Source organism: Ammospiza caudacuta, chromosome 3, assembly GCF_027887145.1.
Source record: "Ammospiza caudacuta isolate bAmmCau1 chromosome 3, bAmmCau1.pri, whole genome shotgun sequence".
Taxonomy (NCBI): domain Eukaryota; kingdom Metazoa; phylum Chordata; class Aves; order Passeriformes; family Passerellidae; genus Ammospiza; species Ammospiza caudacuta.
In genome coordinates, this window is record NC_080595.1 from 17,048,592 (window position 1) to 17,071,516 (window position 22,925).

The following is a 22,925-nucleotide window of genomic DNA, read 5'->3' on the forward strand; positions in this document are numbered from 1 at the left end:
AACACTTCTCCAAATGCACATCTATTAAAGTGTACACAAGAAACCACCCTGAGCATGGCACATTTGATTCTGCCACAACTTTATTTTTTAAAGGAAAGATTGCAGTGCCTGCTTAAAAACAAAAGGAAACCTATTTTTGACTTCCAGGCTCTGTGAGGTCTAATGTGCATTGTAATAACCAGCTGGCCTCGCTCTGAAAGGGCTAAAAACAACAACAAAAAAATTTAAACTACTTGTATTTCTCCAGCGGTAAAACCAAAATGTTGCCAGGTCTTTCTGCAGCCAGGGTACTGGATAATTTAGGTTAAAATAAATGTTTATTAAAAAACAGGGCGTTGATTTCTTGGCAGCGGTGAAAAGCAGCAGACACCCCTAGTGTCGACGTAAAATACTACACGACTCCATACTGTATCTCCAGGTTAATTTTACAGCAGAAATAAGGAAATTTAAACCCGTCAGATTGAAAAAACAAAGCGACTCTCGCGCACACACACACCTGAACACATCGCACTCCCGCAGACCCCGAGTACCCATCGTATGTGAAGTGTCAGCTTTCCGCCCCAGCCCAGTTACAGCGCACATTATCCCGTCCATTGGGCTACGTGCATTACAGCTTTCCGGTCCGCATACGAACAGCTATTGCTGCTGCACCGGGGGCGGGGGGAGAACCCCGCGGAGCTGCGAAACAACCCCCGCACGGCAGCGCCGCCGAGATCGCCGGAGTTTCGCTTGGAAACGGCTTCGGGGACCGACAGTGCCTCCGAGGAACAGACGAGGCGCAGCACGGGCAATGCGAATCCCCAGACCACGGGTAGGGTCGGGTGGGGGTGAGGTGAGAGGGTGCTGGGGAAGGGAAGGGCCGAGCCCGACTAGCGCTCCCAAGGCGGTGGAGGGAGGAGGCGGAGAGCCAGCGGGGTTCCGTGGGCGGCGGAGCAGAGCGGGGGATGCACCCGCCGCCAGGGAGAGCCGAGGAGGAAGCCCAAAGAGGAGCTCGCCCGCGGGAGGACGTGGACTGCCCGGGGGCGGGAGGAGCCGGGTCAGGGGCAGGGCAGCGCCGAGGCGGAGCGGTGGTGGGGCGGCGGGGGTGGGGGACCCGGCCCGGTCTGGAATATTCCAGCGGGACGGGAGCGGGGAGGGGGGAAGAGCTAGGGAGTGGAAGCGAGGGAGGGTCCTCACCATGGCGGCGGGTGGGCGTCAGGCGTCTCCCCCGCAGATGAATCCGCCGACCCCGGCCTCGCTGTGCGTTATCCGGCGTCGCCGCCGCCGTTGGCACTCCCAGTCCGCTCCTGATCCCGCTGCCGATCCCGCTCCCGTCACTGCGGCAAAGGCTCCGCTGACCCGCGCACGGAGCGAACAAGCGAGGGAGGGGGCGCGAGCGGCGCTGGCGCGGGGCGGAGGGGGTGGGGCTCTCACATCCGGGTACTCCTCTGCGCCGGGGGGCGGGGCGAGGTCATGACATCATCGGCGCGGTGGGGAGCTGGGAGCGCAAAATGGCGGTGGGCCGGTTGTGGGGTTGTCAGGGCGGAAGTGATTTTTGGGGTCATTGAGTCCAACTGTCAGCCCGGTGCTGATACTGTAATCTCTAAACCACTAAACTACATCACCCAGTACCAAATCCAGGCGCCTCTTAAACACCTCCAGGGTTGGTGACTCCACCGCCTCCATCGGCAGTCCATTCCAATGTCTGGCCACCAGACCAGTAAAAAATCTTTTTTCCTACTCTCTAATCGCAATCTCCCCTGTCGCAGTTTGAGGCTGTTTTCTCAGGTCCCCTCACTGCAGGCACGGCAGAAGAGGCCGGACTCCAGTTACTCGGAGAGAGCAATGAGGTCCCCCCTGAGCCTCCTCCAGGCTGAGCCCCTCAGGTCCCTCAGCTGCTCCTCATAAGCATGTGGGGGAAAGGGGAATTTTGGGGCTGCCCGAAGGTCCCTTTTAGTAGGCCTTTTGTGTTAAATGTTAACTACAAAACACAACTCTCTCTTTTCTTTTTGCTACTAAACCAGGACTGATCAGGCTGATGGCATACACTTTTTTTTTTCCCTTGTATGATTTGACTGATGAACGTGTGATCATTTTCAGTGCTGGGCCTGGCTAAGTGTGATTCTGGGTCTGCAGTGAATGGCTTGAAATGTCTTGAAAAGGACTCCAAAGATGCAGATTTCCTGACCTGGGCAGCAGATATAAGTACAAAAATAACTTAATAAACTCAAAGTTTATTGCTGCTACAGCTACTGGTGCTAACAATTATTATCTTTGCTCGTTCAGTCCTCTGCCCAGGGAAAGGTTCCCTCAGGGAAACTGCCAGAGCTGCTGGTTGTCCTTGTTCTCCCAAACACCCTCTGCTTAGGCTGGTCTCCTTCAGCTATAAACTGTATATATATATATATATATATATATATATATATATATACACATATATATACACATATATATATAATTATTATATGCATAATTATTTTATACATATGTATGTGTGTGTGTTTGTGTGTGTGTATGTATGTATTTTTATAAGCTTTGCTGCTTCAACTTCCTCATGTGACTTCTGTGTTCTGCAAAAGGGGAAAAATAATCTACAGGAGGAAGCTCTGTGCAAGGAAGCATTTGGAAGCAAGCCTTTGAGAGGTGGCTGCTCTCCCTTTGTTCTGGCTGTTATTTTCCTCAGGTTTTTAATATTGTACTGCAAGAGGATATCAAGGCTCAAAGCTGCTTGGTAAAAAATCAGAGAGTATTTAGTGTTGGAAGGGGCCTCTAGAGATCATCTAGTCCAACTCCATATTTAACAGATTTTTAGAGTATGGTGTTTCAGTACTGCTAATAGTTAATTTTACAAAACTAAATAAATTGTGCAGTGATGAGATAATCCTCAAAAGTCTATGCATGTATCTTTGTTTCATGCCAGCTTTGTACCCTGCATAGTCTACAAAATAAAATGACTGAGTTGAATGCAAACTCAGATGAAGGATGTAGTCTCAGTAACTCCTTTGAGGCAAGATTTAGGGCAATGCAACTGCTTGCATAAGTAAGGCTTACCCTCAGGGAGTGATCTCTATATATTGTGAAGTTTTAAGTAGGCCAGATGACACCTTCAAAAACTTCTGTAAAGGGTAAATAAAATAGTTAATAAAGAGGGTGTGGTTCCACATTTCCTTCGGTGCTTTTGCCTTTCTCTGCTAAATGGGTTTATTTTGGAGCACCATGACACAGCACATAACACTGTAACAAATGAGGTGGTGATGAGAAAATAGTAATTGTGTATAGTTGGGTTGATACTGCCAAAGAGAAGAGTTGGTACCATGTTGATGTTTTTCAGGTGTTTGTTCCTTGGCTCTCAATAGCTAGACACTTTGCCAGGGAAATGCAAATTAATTCTCTCCAGTTCAAGGTGAATGGTGAGCTAATTCATAGGAGAAGGGAAGACTAGATTGTTGCTTTAAAACCAGGTTATTTTTTAGGACCACAGCTGAGAGCATGAACTTTCCAGTCTAAAATGGAATATCTTCTCCCTTCAGCTCCTTCTGGAAGAGAAACTGCCTCATCACTGCTGCCCTATTAGTGGGAGTCTGATCTGATCTAAGATTAGCAAAGATTACCTTTAGAGTGCATGGAGAAACCTGGAATCTTGAAATTAAATGCACAAATGCTAAGAGGAATGGGAATCTCCCATAGGGAGGTCTGCTCAGGGACCTACATAAATGAAGGGTGACTGTGGAGTTCAAGAATAGATCAAAAGCTGTTCTGTTCTGTTCTAGAAGACTGAAGCAAAGCAGAACAATAAATGTGCAGTTCTTAGAAACTGTTCATGACTGATGAATGTTCTGTTCCCAAACTGATATGCAGCAAGGGGGAAGTTTTAGCCGGAAGAACGAAGAGTGGGTCAGGGAGATTGCACTGAAAAGCCTGGCAAAAGTAACTAAGTGAAGGTGGTGGTGATGAGTGAAACTGAATGGTGGTGATTTGCACCAGAAGAAAACAAAACAAGCACTAAAACATAAGTGTAAGATGTGAGTTAATAACAAATCAGCAAAACAGGCTGGTAAGAACCTGGGCCTGGCCACAGTGGGAGGTTATACACCAGAAAATGGTCTGGTCCAGGGAAGGAATTTTCTGCCTGTTTTTATTAACAAATACGGATGGTTAGGATGTCTCTTAAGGGGAAAAAAACCTAATTGATAAGATGTCTAGGGATAAAATATTCCTAGTTTTCACTAAAAGCTAGCATTAAAACTGATTGGCCTCTAACCAAAAAATAATAACTTGAGATCTCCAAGAGGAAAAGGAATTCTGATATAAAACAGTCTTGCTCCTTGCATCTCTGTCATTGCAGCTGTATCTAGCAGAGGTAAATCTGGAGTAAAAAATCAACTAAATGAAATAGAAGGAAGCTAGAATTTCTATTGAATAATGTAATGAGATTAAAAGAAACAGAAATGAGTAACATAATACCTTATTTGTTACTTTTTTGAGTTCCAAGTAGACAGAGCCAAGAACTTAGGAAAATACAATTTTAATCTTGCAATGCAGTTATGTCGCTGCTAATAGTTTTGAACCTCTAGATGCAGTACAAAGAAGAACTAGTGCACTTTTAATTCCCTTCTTTTGTTTGAATGTGTCCAAGTTGCTTTTCTTTTATATCTAACTTCTAAAAGAAGTTAAAAGTGAAAGATAGTGTTTATTAGTGTGTAGGTATGAGTCTGTAGAAAACCATGACTTGCATTTGATGATTTGCATTATGGTACCTGTATTTCTGACTAATGTTTTTAAAAATATTGATATGTGATTTTTTTTTTAGAGTAAGAGTCAGACATCGCTTTGTCATTTTTTGCTGGAAGTAAAGCTCTGCTGCAGCATAATTACAACCATTCAAACTAGGATCATAGCATCATGGAATCATTTGGATTGTAAGGGACCTTTAGGGACCACTTAGTCCAGCCAAGGGGCCACCTATGTCCACCATAAGCAGGGAAATCTTCAACTATGCCACGTTGTTTAGGGCCTGGTCCAGTCTGACCTTGAATATTCCTAGGGATGGGCCTTCCACCATCCCTCTGGGCCACCTGCTCCAGGGTCTTACCACCCTCACTGTAAAAAACATCTGTCTCCATGTAGATGGAAACTGATAAGGCTACAGATAGGTAAATATGTAAACTCTGTATCAGTTTGGGATCTTCAATGTTGTTAACCATTGTGATGTGGCTTGCACAGTGCTTGACCTTATGCCTGGAAAACAGTTTCTGTGCTGCTGCTTATATGTCTGAGCTCTAGCTCATTTCATAGCATGTTTCTTTGAAAGTGCTATTTGTGATGCTCTAACTGTCTCAAGTTTTTGAGGATTTTTTTAATATCACATGTGTCTTTAATGTCCTGAGCATATTTTTCTTTGTCTTGCCTTGCGCTACTCTTCATATAAAAATTCCTGACTCACAAACTTTGCTGGATGCAATTTGTCAGCATTCCCCTCTCTGTTATCCCAGGGTTAGGGCTGCCACCTAATTAAATAATCTTCTGTCCTGACCCTTAACAGGCTGTAAGCAGCTTTCCCAGCAAGGCAGGTAAACTCGTGGGACTGAGTGCAATAAAGCTTGAAATACAGTATTTTAAAGCATGTTTGTGTGTTTGTATGTAGTAGTGTTTTATAAAAATCAATAATCTCTTGTTCTTTTGTAGTTCTGTAAAAGGAAGAAAGGAAAGCAATTTATGAACTGGCTTTGAGAGAAAGTGCTTTCAGTTACTGTGGGTGAGGGAGGATGTACTTTATCAGCAAAAGAGGAAGCCTTTTCAGATAGAAATGAAAACTCTTTTCTCAGCATGTTTGAATTGCCCTATTAGTGCAGGTCCTGATCTGTAAAACCAATGCACCATATTGATTTATCATTTCAATTGCAATAAACCAATAATAAGCACTTCTAAAGATACAAAACCGACTAGAACTGACAAATGGTTGGAAGGATAATGTGCCTGTCATTGATCTCTCTTACTCTTACATCTGTCTTTTCAGGTGAAAGAAATCGAAGGGAACCTATCCTTATTTTCTGGCATATTTGTGAGAGCATGTATAAAGTACCAAGACTTGGGAGGAAAGGGAGATGATATTTTTCAGATTCAGTAAGGCACAGCTGAAAAAACTATCTAATGAAAGACCAGAATAATGCTGTGGGGCACAGAAGCTTGTGAAGCTGTAGGTCATAAGGTGAATTTTAGTTACCCATTCATTTATTTTGTGTCACTGTGGGATGCTGGATTTCAAATTGCTAGAAGGGATGGAGATGTATGGTTGTCTCTTGCATATGTGCATTTACTGAAACAGTGCTTGTTAATGCTTCTGATCTGTGGATCTTGCTGCCCTAGGTGCTGTGAATTAAATCACCTGGTAGTAGGATTATTTGTTTTCAACTTTTGTTTGTCATTAACATGAATGGGCTGACTGCTCAAAGACCTTGCAACAAATAGAAGCAAGTGCTGGAGTAGTGTTTGATTTTTTTTTTTCACTTATGAGCTTGTTTACAACCTTTGCAAAGTCTTACTTATTTTGCTTAATTCTGCTAGAGATTTATGTGTGTCAGTCTGACTTGTGAAGTTCTTACCTTCCTGCAGTAACTCACAAAGGCTGTAGAGACTGGCTGGCACAGATTGTTAGTGAGCTATTAATGTATGTAACTCCAATATTGCAGAAACAATCTCTTGAATTACTGTTTTATCACTGGTCATGTATTGGCTGACTGGTTCAGGTTTGGGCCAGTGCAAATTCTGAAGGTGATGACTCAGGCAGTAAACTAGACCAATGATTTAATGGTAAAACAACAATCTGAACTGAAGCTATGCCAAAAGGTCTTTGTTCATTGTCTTTCTTGTAGCAAAGAGAAAACTAGGGAACTGCTTTGTTGCTGATCCTCTAACAGTTTGAACTGGGGACAAATTTTGAATACCTGTTAGTAACCTGACAATTTCAAAACTAATCAGCATACATATTTTCCTGTGGAGGACCTTTTAGCATATCAGTATGTGTTGTAAGAAGTTAGTTAGTTAGTGCTAGGTTCTGTGTCTATGATCCTCTTTTTGTTGTCATGGAGGACAAAAACAATGGCATTAACAAATGCTGTCTGTGGTGTGATATGTTAAATTGCATCTAGCTTAGTTGAGCATTTATTCTACAGCTTGTGCTGCCATGATCTTTTTGCTCATGTAATCTGTTTTCGTTTGCAGTGCTGTCAGCAGTATGAAAAATTAAATAGCATGTTAGAGTTTTCAAGGAAAACGTGATGCAGCATGATCACATATATTAATGTAAATGTTCAGAGCCCTTTAGCTGAGGCAATGAGACCACACTAAGAGTCACTTGTGTGTGGAATTCTCTGCTTAGGGTTGCTGTTCCATGCAGAGGCTCTTGGAAGTGCAGATTGAGGACTGTGTCATTTGTCATTGAGGCAGTATAACCCTCTATGCCAATAAGATATGTTTGCCACAGGATGGGATTTTTTTCTTTCCTAGGGAATTCAGAAGGTGATATTCTTTTCTCAAGGTGCAAAGAACCTGGCCTATCAACTGTGCCTGTCTGTCAGTGTTTGGATCAACATTGGAGACCACCTTTTTCTTTTAATGGTAGTATTCAGGTATTTTGCACCTGCAGCACAGCACTAGAAAATCCCCTCAGCTCTTTAGTGGTGTGTGGAAATTTCCATAGAAAGTGAAATTGCACTCAAGCTGCTGGATGGGACTTCTGTGTTTTGTTCACATAAAGCAGGTTCAGGTCCTGAATCCCAAGTATTTAGACTTCCTAGGCTTTATGCTTGCTCTTTGTGCTTGTAACATGGTATAGTTAACCTAAGGAATCATAAATAGATTTAGCTTCCTGGCATCCTCTTCCTTCTTAGAGGTAAGTAATAGACTGCAGGTAACAGACTGCAACATTTTTGCAACGTGTGTGTGTCACCAAAGCTACTGGGAGCTCTTGCTTTGCGCTGAAGTTAAAGAATCTATTACAGGAATTAAAAATTGGCAGGACTTGCTGTTAATCTCTGTTAATCTGCAGATTTTGAGTGATTTAAGTCTTTGTGCCTTCATCTCACAGAAGACTGTCTAATTAAAAGGGGCACTTGCCAGGGATGGTGTGCAGCTTGTTACCCTGGAATGGTGTTAAGTCATGGTGCTGCTGCCTCCTACTTATTTGGCAAAGTACCATCAAGTTTCTGGTGTGGAATTGATTTATAGCTGATTTAATATCAGCTTCTGATCCATCCTGCTGTTTCTGAACTCTCCCATAAGAAAAAAATAGAAATTTTTCTTTCCTGAAAGGACCTGCAATGTTTCTGGACAAGATTTCAAAAGTCAGAATAAAGACATTTTCTCTTATTTTCCTATCAAAATTCCCCCCAGTTTTGTCTCTCTGCAGACAAAATGTATGCATAATGACAGTGAGGTTCCTAAATAAATACCATGAATTTTTGGGTGTCTTAGTCATACAGTGCTATTTTTCTTTCCTCTGTCAATAGAGAAGAATACTGCTCTCTGAAAATTGTGCATTTTATTTTGCAGCCTGCTTTGCCGGCTGAAAACAATTTCAGATTTTGTACTGTAAAGTACCACCACTGGAATTTTGCTGAAGGCCAAACAATTTTCCACTGGATGATAATACCCTTAAATGTACTGTCCTTAGTTTATGCAGCATGTATTATACAAGAAGAGATACTCCAGGCTGTCCTCAATATGAAATCTAGTTTCAAAAAACCCACTTCTGTAAGCCTTGTCTGTGGCAGGAACAATAAGACCAGTAATGATTCTAACGCTTTTCAGCTAGCAGGGAATGCAATGGAACATTTTGGATGTTCCATGACCTTGGATCATGTATTTATGCATAAATAACTTAAAAGAGGTTTAAGAGAACAATGCCAGAAAAAAAAAAAGATAGTGCAGATTTAGTTATTAGGATAGTACTAATGAGATGAGACTGTGTTGGAAAAATGGTATTATCTTTTAAAGAACTTCAGGTTTGTCTTTTCCCATTCAATTGAAGTTGTCATATGACTCCTTCTGCAGATTTAGAAACAGCTGGTAAATTTGCAGAGGAGAGTTAATGCCCAGGAAAGGAAGATTTACACTTAAACCTCACAGTGCCATGAGACCTTTGTACTGCATGTAAATCTTGGTATTAAAAAAAAATATGGAAACTCGTTCGATGTTGTAATAAGCATGTTACTAATGCTATGACTCCATGGGTTAGAACTGAAAATATTTACTGAAGTGTATCCAGTTCTGCTCGACCCCTGGGTCCCAGTGTTCCCAGGGTAAGCACAGCCTGTGGATGAGGCACTACTGCTGTTCTGACAAACCTCAGTGGAATTGCAGTCAGTGTATTTTCCTGTTATAGCTCACACCAATTTTGGACTAGAAGAAACAGCACTGTAGTGGCTTTTTGGTCAACATAATTTGCAGTTTTCTCGCTGACTTGTGCTCACAGGAGTATTTTGCTACCTCCTCAGAGCTAAAAGTGTAGGATGTGTCTGGGAAATGTTTATGTTGTGTCCCTCTTGCAAATAGAAACCATTCTGAGCAACACCATCATGGCACAGTGAGGCAACATGCTACTTCCTGATTCTGACATCTGTAGCAAAGAATAAACACAGGTTATCAATACTCTCTTGTGCTGCTGGATATGATCTCTCCAGCTCTAGCAGTAGTTAAACCAAGACCTCAGGAGCAGGCAGCTGAAAGCTTTCATTCTCTGTGTCTGCATCCTGTAATCATACTCTGGGATGTAAGGGACTAATTAATGCCTGAATACCAGGGAATACATACCCAGTCTTTTGCTAATCCAAATGCAGCAGCAGCTAGCATTGGATTTAGCCTAAGGTCAGCGAAAAGAGAAGGGATGCTGTTAGGGTGAAGGAGTAATCTGTAATCCTCTTGGTGCTGGTACCCAATCTGCCTCTCCTGAACAGGTCAGTCTAGATGGGTAGCACACCAGGTATGCCCACATCTGGTACAGTGAGAGAATTTCTCTGGTGTGTATGAAGGATTCCACTTTTTCTCACACTTGTAAATGAAGATCTGCATTTAATGTTGAACAACCTGAGCCCTTCTTGTGTGGGCTGTTAGCTTTAAGCACTGCTGTTCTGAGTGCAATAAATAGAGCATATTTTAGATTAATTCTACAGAGAAATAAATTTCAGTATAACCTGGTTTTCAACACTCAAAAACCTTTGGGTATACCCTAAAGCTGTTGCAAACCCTGGAAAGTAAGAGCCTTTGAAATAGCTTTGTGGAGTAAGCAGTGTTTTAAAAACAAAACAAACACATCCATCATTGAAGCAGTTAGGATTCCCCCTTTAAGAGTCTATCTTGTTTTTACAGTGTTCAATTATGTATCTAGTTTGTATAATCATTAAGAACTTGCCTCACACTGTAAATCCTTTGGTTTTTCAGTAACAGACAGCACACATCTTATGGCTCAAATGGTTAATTTGTTAGTGATGATGGTTCTTTATCTTGTTCTGAACATGTGGGTGGTCATTCTGACTGAATGCATACACATATAGATGTATGTTGTAGGATAAGATGAAAGTTTACAGTACTCAGTTCTTGACATCACAGTAGCCAGTTTAAGTGTTTGCTCAAGATCTACATTCATAGTAGCCAGCTTTGAGGGTTCTCCTGTGTATCTCATGACAGTTTTGGGATATTTCTATTTTGAGAGAGTTTGCATTGAGGTGACTCTGCAGATAACTTCCAGTTAAGATATAAAACCAGTTTCCCAGGAATTTCAGTGGCAGTGAGTCTAGTTTCACTGAGCAGTGAGGCTGAGCTGGAAGCATGCTGCATCCCTGAGGAGACCAGTGAAAAGCTGTTGCTGTGGGCAGCCTCTCTTGCTCAGTCCCTTAGAGCTAATGCATAGGCTCCACAACATCCTTAATTGTCCCTAGGCGGTGTGTGGTCTTGTTTGTGAATCACACCTTGATCAATGGTGTCCTCAACTGTAGTAAAGTGCTCTGGCCTGCTGCTGTTGTGCTGAAGACCAGAGATCAGGTCCAGACATTGTTATCTGCACAAGGTTTAGCTTCCACCCTGTTATTTCTCTTCTGGTTTATGGGATCACTAAACACTTGAGTATTAAGTTTCTTGTGGAGCTTGGGATGCCAAATCTTGGTCATGACCATAGTGATTTTTTGCTACAACTATGAACAAATCTATTAGTTAAACATCAGTGAAGTTGGTAAATGCACATGCTCTTTTGGATGTCATTTTGGGAACACCTCCACTAATATTCAGTTTACACCAGTGAGCTGAAATAGAGGATTTTTAACCAATTTGTCATTCATTGTCTATGCGACCTTACACAGTATCTCAGATGGATGTGTAGACTTTAGGCCCTCTTTTTAAATGTCCTTTTTGAAATGCAATAGGTGGAGGATTCAGAAATTCTCATACAAATGCATCGTGTATTTATATGTGCACTGTTATTTACATAGTATAATCTATATTTAACTTACTGAAAAGTACATGATATTAAAATATGGTAAATTCAACCTTGCTTGGTATGTCCAGCCTAAATACTTTTTTGTAGAGGAAAAATGGAAAGAACAAAAGGATTCTTAAGACTTATAAAAGTTTCAAAATGCAATGTCATCAGTCTTAGCTAAACTTCTGTATCTGATTAGAAGAAATAAACAGACCAGCTCACTAATGATATTTCAGGTCTTAAAAGCACAACAAATCTGAAAAGCTGCTCCTTCTTTGCCTTTTTTTTCTGTTTTGGTTTTTTTTTTTTTTTTTGTGCTACAGCTTAAATTGACAGTGGTTCCAGTAAAGGTATTCAACTAAACTCTTTACTGTCTTTACTTTTTCATGTTTAAATGAAAACAGGATCCTTAAGACTGTGTGCCACAGAAGTTGGAAACAACTCAAAATAATAAAGGTATTGATAAAAGAACCTCCACTTTAAAATTGCTTTGCTGCATAATAGTAAATTTATCTGGCTATTTATCTGGCACAACCAACAGCTCTAGTGTCTGTGTTTGGGGATGTCTGGTTCCTTGCTGTGGATTATCTTGTAAATGTAAATTAATGTTTTGTGAATTAATAATAACACATCGTAATGATAAAAGAACATTTAGTTTGACTTAATTATCTAGTTACTGCCTTTTGCAATAACACACTGCTTCCTGCAGCTAAACACTCAATTGAAAAAAAGATTGCTTATATAAATATGTAACTGTTTATCACTTAGAACTCTCTTGATGCTAAAGCTGTAAACGTTGGTGTTTGAGGGGGTATTTTAAAATTTGGGCGGTTTCTGAAGAGATAATCAGATTCTAAGCTGAGTTTCTTCCCTCAAATACCTGCATTGTCTTCAGTAATACATTTGCATGCAAACTGGAGGAAGGCATTTGGCCTATTCTTAGAGCAAGTCAAAATTATGTTCTGCTTCTTCATGATCAGCTGTACATCTTCCCTTTATATCTTGTGTGTCAACAAGTGCAGGGCACTGAAGAAGCTCTTTGCCTTGGAGGAACTTACAGCCTACATGTAAATGATAACTAAATGTTATTCTATGAGTTTATTAGGGTTAGGAACTCACTATTCCTTACCGGTAGGTTGTAGTGCGTGGGTAGATAGCAGGTGTGTGTATTGGCTCCTGCCATGCTGAAAAAAAGGGAATATACCATTGGTTTTGCCCTCCTTATTGGGAGTTTTCCACGTATGATCTGCTTGTATGAACCTGCACAGGTGTGCTTCCTAACTCAGTTCTTAAAATTTTATCCCTCTTAGCTTAAAGACTTCATGTAGTTGAAGTTTTTCTAAAGTTAATTTATCAAGCAGTTGGGCTGGGGAGAGAATACACATGCAGTTATGTTGGCAGACTGGAAAATGAGTAAAAATTTCTGTAAAAGAAAAGAGCTGTATTAGGTGCTAGAGCTGTATTAGGGACTAGAAGCTTCTTTAGTTGCCCACTGTCACCAAAAGCCCATCTCTAACCACCAGTCAGTCGTTGATGCCCATTGGGTGGATAAAGGTTGATTTCATTATCACAGTTGAGACAAGGGCTGGATCTGGGTCAGGCTGAGAGAGGAGTGTAGTAGTGTGTGTGGATAGGCGAGAGCTGGCAACAGTTCCCCTAGTGGGAAGAAAGAGACAGCTCGCCAGCTGGCAATATTTCTACTGCATTTTGTCAATTGTTTGTTTTTCTTTGGGGAAGAACTCTGTGTTTGGTTAAGTTTTGTTGTTATTTTTTTTGTAGTTATTGATCTTAAGAAATCATACTGTCTATTCTGAACTTAGTATTCCTTAAATTTAAGGCCATTTTATATCCTAAGTAATATGATTAGTGCTCACATTTTAGGGCTGTATTTTCTTAATCAAAAAAACCCCTCAAGTTACACATAAATATTTTGGCAAAGGGTTCTCCAAAACCATGAGCAGAATATTCATCTTTGTGGCAGATGGTTCTACAGTAATTGCTGATTCGTAGTCTTTTGAAAAAGGAAATAATCTACTCATGATTTTATGGACTAAGCATTTTGACTAAATGAACTTGTTTATATCAGCATATGGCTTTTGCAGTAAGCTTAGAGTTAGAAAATACTGCTTATATTTTACAAGTAGGATTGACTTAAATTAGTGATTGCATGGATGAAAAGGATTCATACATTAGTTTTTCATTCAGTAAGTATTTTTAAGGCTTTGTTAAGCAAGAAGATAGTTTTATTATTCATTGCTGTTTTTCTTAAGCAAAACCCTAAAATGTTTGAAACCAAACATTAGCTTATTTTGTAGGGCATTTACAGTGTAGTTTTCAGAAGAAATGGATTTCTCATAGACTAATTTTTATCTTTTTTTGTAATTCTTATTATAGATTTAAATTTTCATTAGCTTGTGGATGAATAGTAGTGATTCTTAAGCTTTAAAATTTTAATTTGTTTTTATATCTATTTAATTTTAAAAATATGAGTAGCTGCCTGTGAGAAGGACGACTGCTTTCTTGAAGGGATAATTTAACTAATTATGTATAAACATTTATTCCATGCTTGTCACCATAGTAACTGAGGCCTCAAGTCAATGTGCTTTGCTGAGCAGGGTTGCAAATGCTGTAGTGAGCCAAGGCCTGAACTTCTGTGTGACAATAGAGTTTCACGTTTCATTGAGGCACAGCTAATCCCTGTTACACCTTTTTGACCTTGTGCCATTATTTGTATTCCTAGGGCTGCAAGCATGGTAGAAACCTGGGAGTTAATGTGTCTGAAAATTAACCTCCCTGAAAATTAGTGTGCACCAAATCATCCTTCTGATCTGCTCAAGCATGTGATTGTATGGCCACTAGTAAGGCACTGGGGAGAGTCAGGAACATGTGATTGTGATAAGTATGGAGAGACAGCTACAAATTAAGCTGATTACAAAGCTGCTCTGGAAGCCACTTGTTTAGGGCCTGACTATGCTGTAGCTGAATTTGTTGAAAAATTGTTGTGTTAGGAGTTAAGCCAGTTTAAATGAGGAAATTATCTAACTGATATTAATTTGAAATGCTTTTCGTGACTTTGGAAGTATATCCCTGAGCCAAGTATCTACTTGGTGCTGTTTTGAGAATGGAAGATGCTATCAGGATTGACTTTTGATGTCTCTTCCATATGCTGACCTCTGATAGCTGGCCGCAGAATTTCATAAGAATGTTCACTTCAGAGATTCTGTTGCAATTAACTTAATTGCATCTCTTTATTTTCATCTTCTTTTCATATGTACTAGACAATTGCTGTCAGAGAAACCTCATCTTTTTACTTCAGTTTTCATTTTAACAGCAGCAAGGGTAGTACTAGCTATTTCTGTAGCCTGTTTGTAAGTAAATCTCATACATATTCATGCTTCTGATGCTCCCTCCATCTTATAAAACACAACCATGTGTTTTATAACTACAAAGCTTTAGAAACTCAGACTTTAAAACTCAGAAAGACTTTAAAACATTTATCCTAAAAGCTTGATGAAGGCTTTTAATTTTTATCTGTTACATTAACGAGGCCATCACTTTGAGCCCTAAAAATTACACTGCCATTGTATTTTTCCAGTGCACTTTAGATCATCACTTCACCATCCAAGGTCCTGATCCCATGGAGACTTGCACACTTGTTTATTAATGCATCTTTCAAACAATACTACTGATTTATTACTCTTCATTTACTATTACCTGATTTGGAGACAATCAGATATTGGGGCATCAGCATTAATTCTGCAGTATTTGTAAACCGAGAAATGATTTGCAGGTGTAGCACAGCACAGCAGTTAAGCACACTTGCAAACTGCAGTGTGAAGTGTGATATTGTATAGCCATTTATAGCCTGAATTTTTAAGAGCTGTAACTCTGCTTTTGGCTTGGCTAACTTCCATGGCTGTTGTAGATTATATTTGCAATCAAGTTGTTGCCAAACTTCCACTCTGTGTTGGGGTCATGTTTACTACTGCGCAGTTGCATAGTGAAGAGTTGCAGTAAAAACAAAATAAACTTCAGACTATTTGAGGAGCAGATCTCTATGGGACTGGAGAGCAAGTGGATGTTGGGCAAAAGCTCAAATTGACTGCAGACCAAAGCCAAATATTTTTGGCAGCATTTAAATTTTACTGTTTCATTATAGCTGACGTGTTCTTGACTGCAGCTCTAATAAAAACAACTTGTGCATGTTCTGAGTACTGTTTAAAATGAGCATAGATGTAAGAAAACTCGAGTCTGCTGCTCTCCATATGTGGTGTTGGAATGGTGCAAGGTTTTCATCTGTTAGCCAGAGTAAGGAGCCTCCTAAAAACCCCATGCACATTAAATTTCTGGCACAGCTCATGAGAAGAGTGCTGTTGGAACTCTTGAGGACCTGGCTAAAGGCTAAATGTGGTCCTCCCAGATGAGGCGTAAAGTATACTTCAAATGAACTGCAATGAAGCTTTCATTATGATTTAGCTGGTTGGGATAAGACACCCACACCTATATCCCCCCCTTTTTTTTTTGTTTTAAATTTGTGTAGATAGATGCATTTTTGCTGGTGTGAATGCCAGTAACTCTTTGAGCTTAAAAACCCCCAAACCCAAAAACCATGGGTGGAGAAGGGCTATTACTGCCACTGCCATTTTGACAAGCTGTTTCTAGCTAGCTTTAAGTAATGAGGTATATGCAGTGATGGTCATCTGCATTTTACAAGCAAAATTCTCCAAAATACTACATTTTCTGTGTGAAAACAGACTACAGAGCAGAGAAGGATTTTTGTATTACATGTATTCCTTACATGAGGAAAGAGATAGGTTTATATCTTTTCTTAAACACCAAAAATCCATAGAAGACCCACACCTTATTGTCCCACTTGTATAAAAGCTTCAGCTGGAATTCTCAACTTTTTAAAGACTGGTCAATCAAATACAGAATATTAGCGTGCAGGAAACCAAATTTCTTTATTTCTGGTACTCTAAACATTTTTTTTTCTTTTTCTGAAAAGTTGATTTTGAAGCTGGTATTTGGGGATATGATCATAGTAGCTTTGTGAGGTATTGCAAATACACGTGCAAAAGTTCACAGAACACTGTTAGAATTGGAGATGTAATTGAGTTTTGGCCTGACTCAGTATGGGTTGTGTGCTCTCAAATCTCAGTGAACCTGGGTGGGGTCTGAAAACTTTTTCTCATACCTGGAGTCAGTTCTTTTTTCTACTGTCAATTTTTGCTGATCTATTTTTGTTTTAGTATTATTTCTCTTTATAGACATGATGACAACTAGTTGAAATAATTCTTATTCTTATTGCAATGAGTTTACTCTGGCTGAACACCAGGTGCCCACCAAAATTGTATTTACAGCCCTCCTCAGCTGGACAGAGCAGAGAAAAATATAACCAGAGGCTCATGGATTATAAGGATAAGGACAGAAAGAGATCACTCACCAGTTACTGCCATGGGGAAAAAGACTCAACTTGGGAAAAGCAATTTAATTTATTAGCAATTGAATCAGAGTAGGATGATGAGAAATAAAAAATGTTAAAACACCTTCCCACACACACTCCCTTTTCCCAGGCTTAACTTTTCTCACAAACTCCCAAGATGCAGGCAGTTTTGCAGTCTCCTGCTCTTATTTGCTGTACTCCGTAGTATTGAAAGTATGAACACTTTTGTGTCCATTCTATTTCAGATACAAATTACTCAGACATGGCAGTGCATCACATAGACTGTTATAAGTCTCTTTTACCAGACAGGACAAATACCTTAAGGAAAGCCATTTTGGATTGTAAAACTCTTAAAATTATTTAATGAATTTGGTAAAGCTCAATGTATGTTGCAATAACATCCAGGGATCATACGAGTATTTCATTTTCCATGGAAGTGAGCTTCCAAAACAATGTGTTTATTTTTCTTCTGAGATGGAGGCACTGTAGTTGCCCAAGTTCAGGTTTCAACTTCAAACAGAAATCTAACTGAAGCAGCAGAGTCCTCATATCCATTCTGTTTTTCTGTGCTTGCTTCTTGTATTTGTTTTGCCATGTACTCATGTCCTCTGTAGACTGTGGTTCAACTCTCCAGTCAAAATCCTGATATGCCTCCTATGCAAGAGTAGCACAAAAAGGAACCATACTGGGATGAAATATCTGGGACACATTAATGTTCAGGTTTAAGTAGATGTGTAGTTTAGGAAGGATTGCACCCTACAGTTTATTTTCACTAATTTGGAATAAGAAAGGGTTGAGAGCCAAATGATTATTTTAACCCTTCATCTTGTTAGAAAGTAATACTTTGAAGGGAAAAAAAAATCACACTTGATGTATATCACTTATGTCTGTGAGCCATAGTAACTTTACAGATATGATAGAGGTAAGTAGTTTATATAATTTACTTAGTTATACACAGTCTTACTTATTAAATACTACTTACAGAGCTCTTCAAATCAAAACAGGTTTTCATAGAAAAAAGTTTTGTCACAAAATTTCCATCTTCTAGATCAAACAAATTAAGCATCCCAAAATTCCAGCTGACTCTTTGTGTGTATATATATTTCATTTTCATTAGATCTGCTTGAAAATTAAAAAGTTTTTTGGTTAAGGTTTTTGTTGGCATGTGTTTTTCCAGTCTGTATTTGAAAAGTAATTTTTGAAGAATCTTTCATATCTTTCATCTTTCATATAATGTTCAGGTAATGCTTTTAATAGCAAGAGACAATTTTCCTTTTTCAGAATGCTCCAAATTTTTCCTGTTTCTTACAGCTTCTAATATTCTTTTTTTCTTTCAAGCCAAGTAAAGCAGTTAGATGCTTAGCAACTCTGAAATTCAAACTATATATCTGGGTATCTAATTTTGGTTAAAACAGTGTGGATCACTTTATAATATTGGAATTTAAGTGAAACCAAGTAATTCTTGTTTCCCAGACAAGTTCTAATTAGCTACCTTATACTCTGTCCTTTGCCTTTTTATCTTTGAGTAGACTCTAGCATTTTGTGTTTCTCAATTACAGTTTCAAGTTGTAAGAAAATGACCATTTTCAGAATTTTTAAAAACTTCATAATTTCTTTTCACATGCAGGGAAAAACAACAACAACAACAACAACAACAATAAAACCCCAAACAATCAAAAACCCCAACTTAAAGAAAGAAAACAGAAGTCATAGAATGAATGTAATTATTGCCATTAAGTGACTACAAGTCCTACTGGACAATTTGATGTCAAGTTCACTTTAAGTCCTTGCAGTCCCAGTAAGTCAAGTGAGTGCTGATACACAGTGTTCCTCAGCAAAGATTTTACTGGACCTAAGAAATGTATTTCCAAAATGTATCTTTCAAAATGTATCGCTGAGGATGCTTTTTAATCTACTTCCTATGTCCAAGCTTTATCTGTATTCACCCTGAGCTTTGAAAAGACTCTTCAGACATTTAATTGTATGGAACATCAGCAACAGATGTAATTACAATGACAAAAAAAGGGACAGCTAAGGTGGCTTTACACAGCTGTCCCATTTCCCTCTGGGACTTATTAATGTTAAACAAACAAGATTCTGGCTGCCTTTTCAAACTATGCTATCTGGCTTGTATTGTTTCATTATTATTATTTGTTTTTTAGATTTACATTTACCATATAGCATGATAATTTTGCAGGGTTAATTACTGGTGAATAGGAAGAGTTTTGCTCAGAAAAATTACCTCAAGCACAGAGTGTGAACTGATGTGATCTGTAGATTGCAGATATTTTAGATAAAGCTTTGATTAATGAAAATTTAACATTACAAAGTTATCAGTCAGAGCTGGCTTTTCTGACTTGATGTTTAGCCTTCTGTGGAGCTGACCACAGCTTGCAGCTGAATCTGTTTTTACTAGGTGTTGATTATGTGTAAGCCAAAACACAGTCTGCATGATTATATCATAGTTGGCTATGAAATGGTAGCAAGCATTTGAAGACAAGGAAGATTTGTAATATTGTTTTTCACTTAAGACTTTAATAGGAGGAAGGGGTTCTGAGCAGCATGGAAGACCTTTGGAACAGAAGTTGTATTTTGTCTAATCCTTTCTACCTCATTTTGCTCCACAGGGCCTTGATCTGGGATTAGATCTGTGTGTATAGATCTGTGTATATACAGCAATTGCTTATTCAGGGCAGAATGGTTTCTTGAAGTTCCTGCAAACCTGGAAACAGGGTGGGTAGGGTGTCTCTAGTTCTCTGAGTGTGCAAACGCCTAATACACTCTTCAACACTGAAAATGATGCCCAGACTTATTACGTATCACATATGTTTCCCCTGATATTTTGAAGTTTGATCCTACAAGAGGCCTCAAGGACTCCTTGTCCCCTTTGTGTACTTGTGTTATTCCCACTGTCAATGATAGCAGTTAGCTATACACATCAGGAGGATTTACCCATTGGACTAAACTTAGCAGGGAATATGAAATTCTCTCTTCTCTAAAACTGGACAGTTTAAGCATCACTCTTCTCTGCATTTTGTGAATTTTTTTTGCTAAGGAAACAGTTGTGGAAGTAGCAGCTGGGAAATGTGATGATAGCACAGTGTTACCTTGATGGAAATTGCAGCTCAGAGCTGTTTTTCTGGAAAAAGTAGCCATTAAGGTTGACCCCAGAAAAAGCTGACTGTCACTTACTGGCTTCATAAATAGTGGGCCAAAGAGAGGATTCCTTCTTTTTGTGTTATATAAGATATATTTTCAAGTATTCAAATATTATTTTCAGTGATTAGGCCAGATGTTAAGTTCTCCATATTATTGTGATTTATTGTTCCTCTTACACTACTATCTGGATAGCTGATACCTTTAGTGACATTTATATATCAGATACATCTGGACATAAATGGTGTTGGATTTGATGTGTGCTCAGGTTTTTCCACTAAGTAGTTGCATTAGGGGATAGTAATAGTGTGATATAAACAAGGGTGCAAGAAGGGTTTAGTTTATAAATGCTCAGTCTTTCATTTTATGGGGTTTTTGTTTGTTTGTTTGTTTTTTTCTTTTCCAGTTTTTGAGTCTTCTTTGGTAATCCTCTGTGGAAGCTGTCAGGTGTGGGGCACTCCAGCTTGTTTAGAGCTCCTACGCATTTCCAAATTGAGAGCTGCGACAGACCGTCATCTTAAGAAGAGAAAAGCTCCCTCCTGTGGAAGACATGAACCTCTGCTGTGACAAGGAGCAACCATAAGGGCATCACACCGTGATTTATTTTAAATTAGCAGGAAAAAAGGTTACAAGCACTGTGGAACTTGGCAAATATTGGAATGAAAAACCCTGGTCCCTGTTATTTTTTTTCTCAAAGTAATTTTTTCATTTTTTGTATGATTTATAACTGAGATACGGTTTTAGAAATAACTGCTGTAAGTAAAACTGGATCATTTAAATACTATAATGTGGCCACAATGGACTCTTTAATGTTAAAGGGATCTAAAGCAGCTGATATTTTTTCAGATTTTGCTTTCTATAGCTCTTTGCTGAAAAACCATAGTATTTTGGACATTTCTGTCAATTTGAGTTTGTAGAGCTTACTTGTAAAACATTTGTTTCCTTTTTCCTTTTTTAAAAAAAGTTTGATAATCTGTATATCTCAATGATCTGTATTAAAATGATTTTGAATCTTGCTGTGATTGGTGGTCCTTGGTAGAAGGTTCTGCTGAGCTCAAAGCCCTGTGTGATTTGGAAAAGAAAATTGCATAGAAGGCATAAAGATGAAATTGTGATGGAGGGGCTGGAAGTAGAACTTGATATAAAATTCCTGCTAAAAACAGTATTTTTACCTTTGAGCTGAATATGATTCATGCTTATGATCTGAAGGTAGAAGGCTCTAGCTCATTAGCACATTAATAAAACCTTGAGGCATTTACTTCCATAAATGCTAATGTTATTCCCCTGAGAATGAAGCACTTTTGGGGAGGGGGAGATGGATCTTTAGTAATCTAATGGAGTTTTAATTTTACCAATTCCAATTCATTGCCAACTAGAGCAGACTGAGACAGCACCGAGTGCTCTGACCCACTGCAAAAAACTGTTGTGTTGAGATTGGGTATTGGGATCCTGTCCATTGGCCAAATAGTAAATTGTCATCTTGTTCAGAGAGAGCTGGGTTCTAGCTTGTGCCACACAGTAGCTTAAGTTTGGTTACAAAAGCATGGGATTAGCAATGGCATGTAATGGTGAAGTGAGATTTAGTTCTGTCTTTAGAAATGTTATGGTGGACCTGCTTATTTTGATAGTTTGGAGACATCTTTGAAGTAGGGAATGGTTGCTGTGTTAAGGTAGTATTATCTTTATTTATGAGAACTGTTAAGATGTTATAGTTTGGGTGAGCAGTCCTAATGATTGTGCTTTCAAAGAAATGCAAGCTCCCGAACTTGTGAGCAAGCAGAAATTCTCATGAGTCTGCATGTAACAAAGGCTCAAGTCAGAATCATGAGAGTTGTTGGCAGAAGTGCCTTATCAGTGAGGTTCGGTGCTGTGTGAGCTCCCTTGGATCTCTCTGATCTCCTTCTGGACCACAGAGCACTCGCTGGCTGCTGCTCTTCAGGTGCCGGTTTGGATTAAAGAAAATCAGCAATAGCAAAGGGGAGGCCCTCTCACATAGAAGTACTTGCACTGGGTTCTGCAAGGCTGGAGTGTTTGTGTGGGAGGGGAAGTGGTCTGTGCAGCTCATATGGGGATGGGGAGGCTTTTACATATGGCTTACAGCTCACTAATGGCTCCTAGGATTGAAAGTTCCTTCCTGGTACATATGAGTCACCATGCCTGGAGGGTTTAAGATGTGTGGACGTGGTATTTGAGGACATGGTTCAGTGGTGCACTTGGCAGAGTTAACAATTGGACTGGATGATCTTAAACATCTTTTATAACCCAACTAATTCTACAGTTCTGTATTTCCTGTTAGTAGCTCCATCTATCGATTGGCTGGAGTATTTCTGATTGCTGCTTTTTTCCCTATGGCAATTTTTGTCTGCTTTCTTAAGAAATTGAAGCTTGTATCGAGCACACTTTGTCTTGCTCTTCCCCTTTCTCTGCACCCCTCCACTCCAAATATTAGACTTTTTAAATGAAAATTGACTACTGAGTTGCTTTAGTTTATGAAATTACAAATCTGAACACAGTACACTGGATGAAATTAGTTTCCCTAATGATAGAGGGGCTGCATCATGAGTTGAACTCTAATGTTATAACACCAGGGAATCCACAGGAGATGGACAGGAAATTAGTCTCTATAAGTCCTATGTTTCACTATGACACACTAAGAGAACAAAAATAAAAGTTTTACTGTTTTTAGTATTCATATGGCAGTGATTTCTGCAAAGAAGCTGTGACCTGGAAGAAATGGCTTTAAATCTCTGAATCCTCAGCAGTTAATTTTCTTTTACGGGACCTGTGGGAATTGAAATAATTGTAAAAATACAGAGGAAAAAACTTACCAGAGCTGGACATTTACTCTTGACCGGAATGACTACTAATTTGCACTTG

General features: G+C 39.4%; 1 protein-coding gene and 1 long non-coding RNA gene across 2 annotated transcripts in view; one reads left to right on the forward strand and one right to left on the reverse strand.

Annotated features, from left to right (window-relative positions):
* The window catches only part of PPP3R1 (protein phosphatase 3 regulatory subunit B, alpha), a 38,663-nt gene extending 37,277 nt beyond the window's left edge, over nucleotides 1-1,386 (reverse strand). The window contains exon 1 of the mRNA XM_058801114.1: nucleotides 1,177-1,386. Coding sequence (XP_058657097.1) covers nucleotides 1,177-1,179 — 3 coding nt within the window. The 5' untranslated portion in view covers nucleotides 1,180-1,386. The remainder of the gene's footprint in view (nucleotides 1-1,176) is intronic.
* LOC131555250 (uncharacterized) lies at nucleotides 626-21,064 on the forward strand. The gene is made up of 2 exons (XR_009274522.1): nucleotides 626-811; nucleotides 20,455-21,064. It is a non-coding gene; the product is annotated as an uncharacterized LOC131555250 (long non-coding RNA).
* The last annotated feature ends 1,861 nt before the right edge of the window (nucleotides 21,065-22,925 follow it).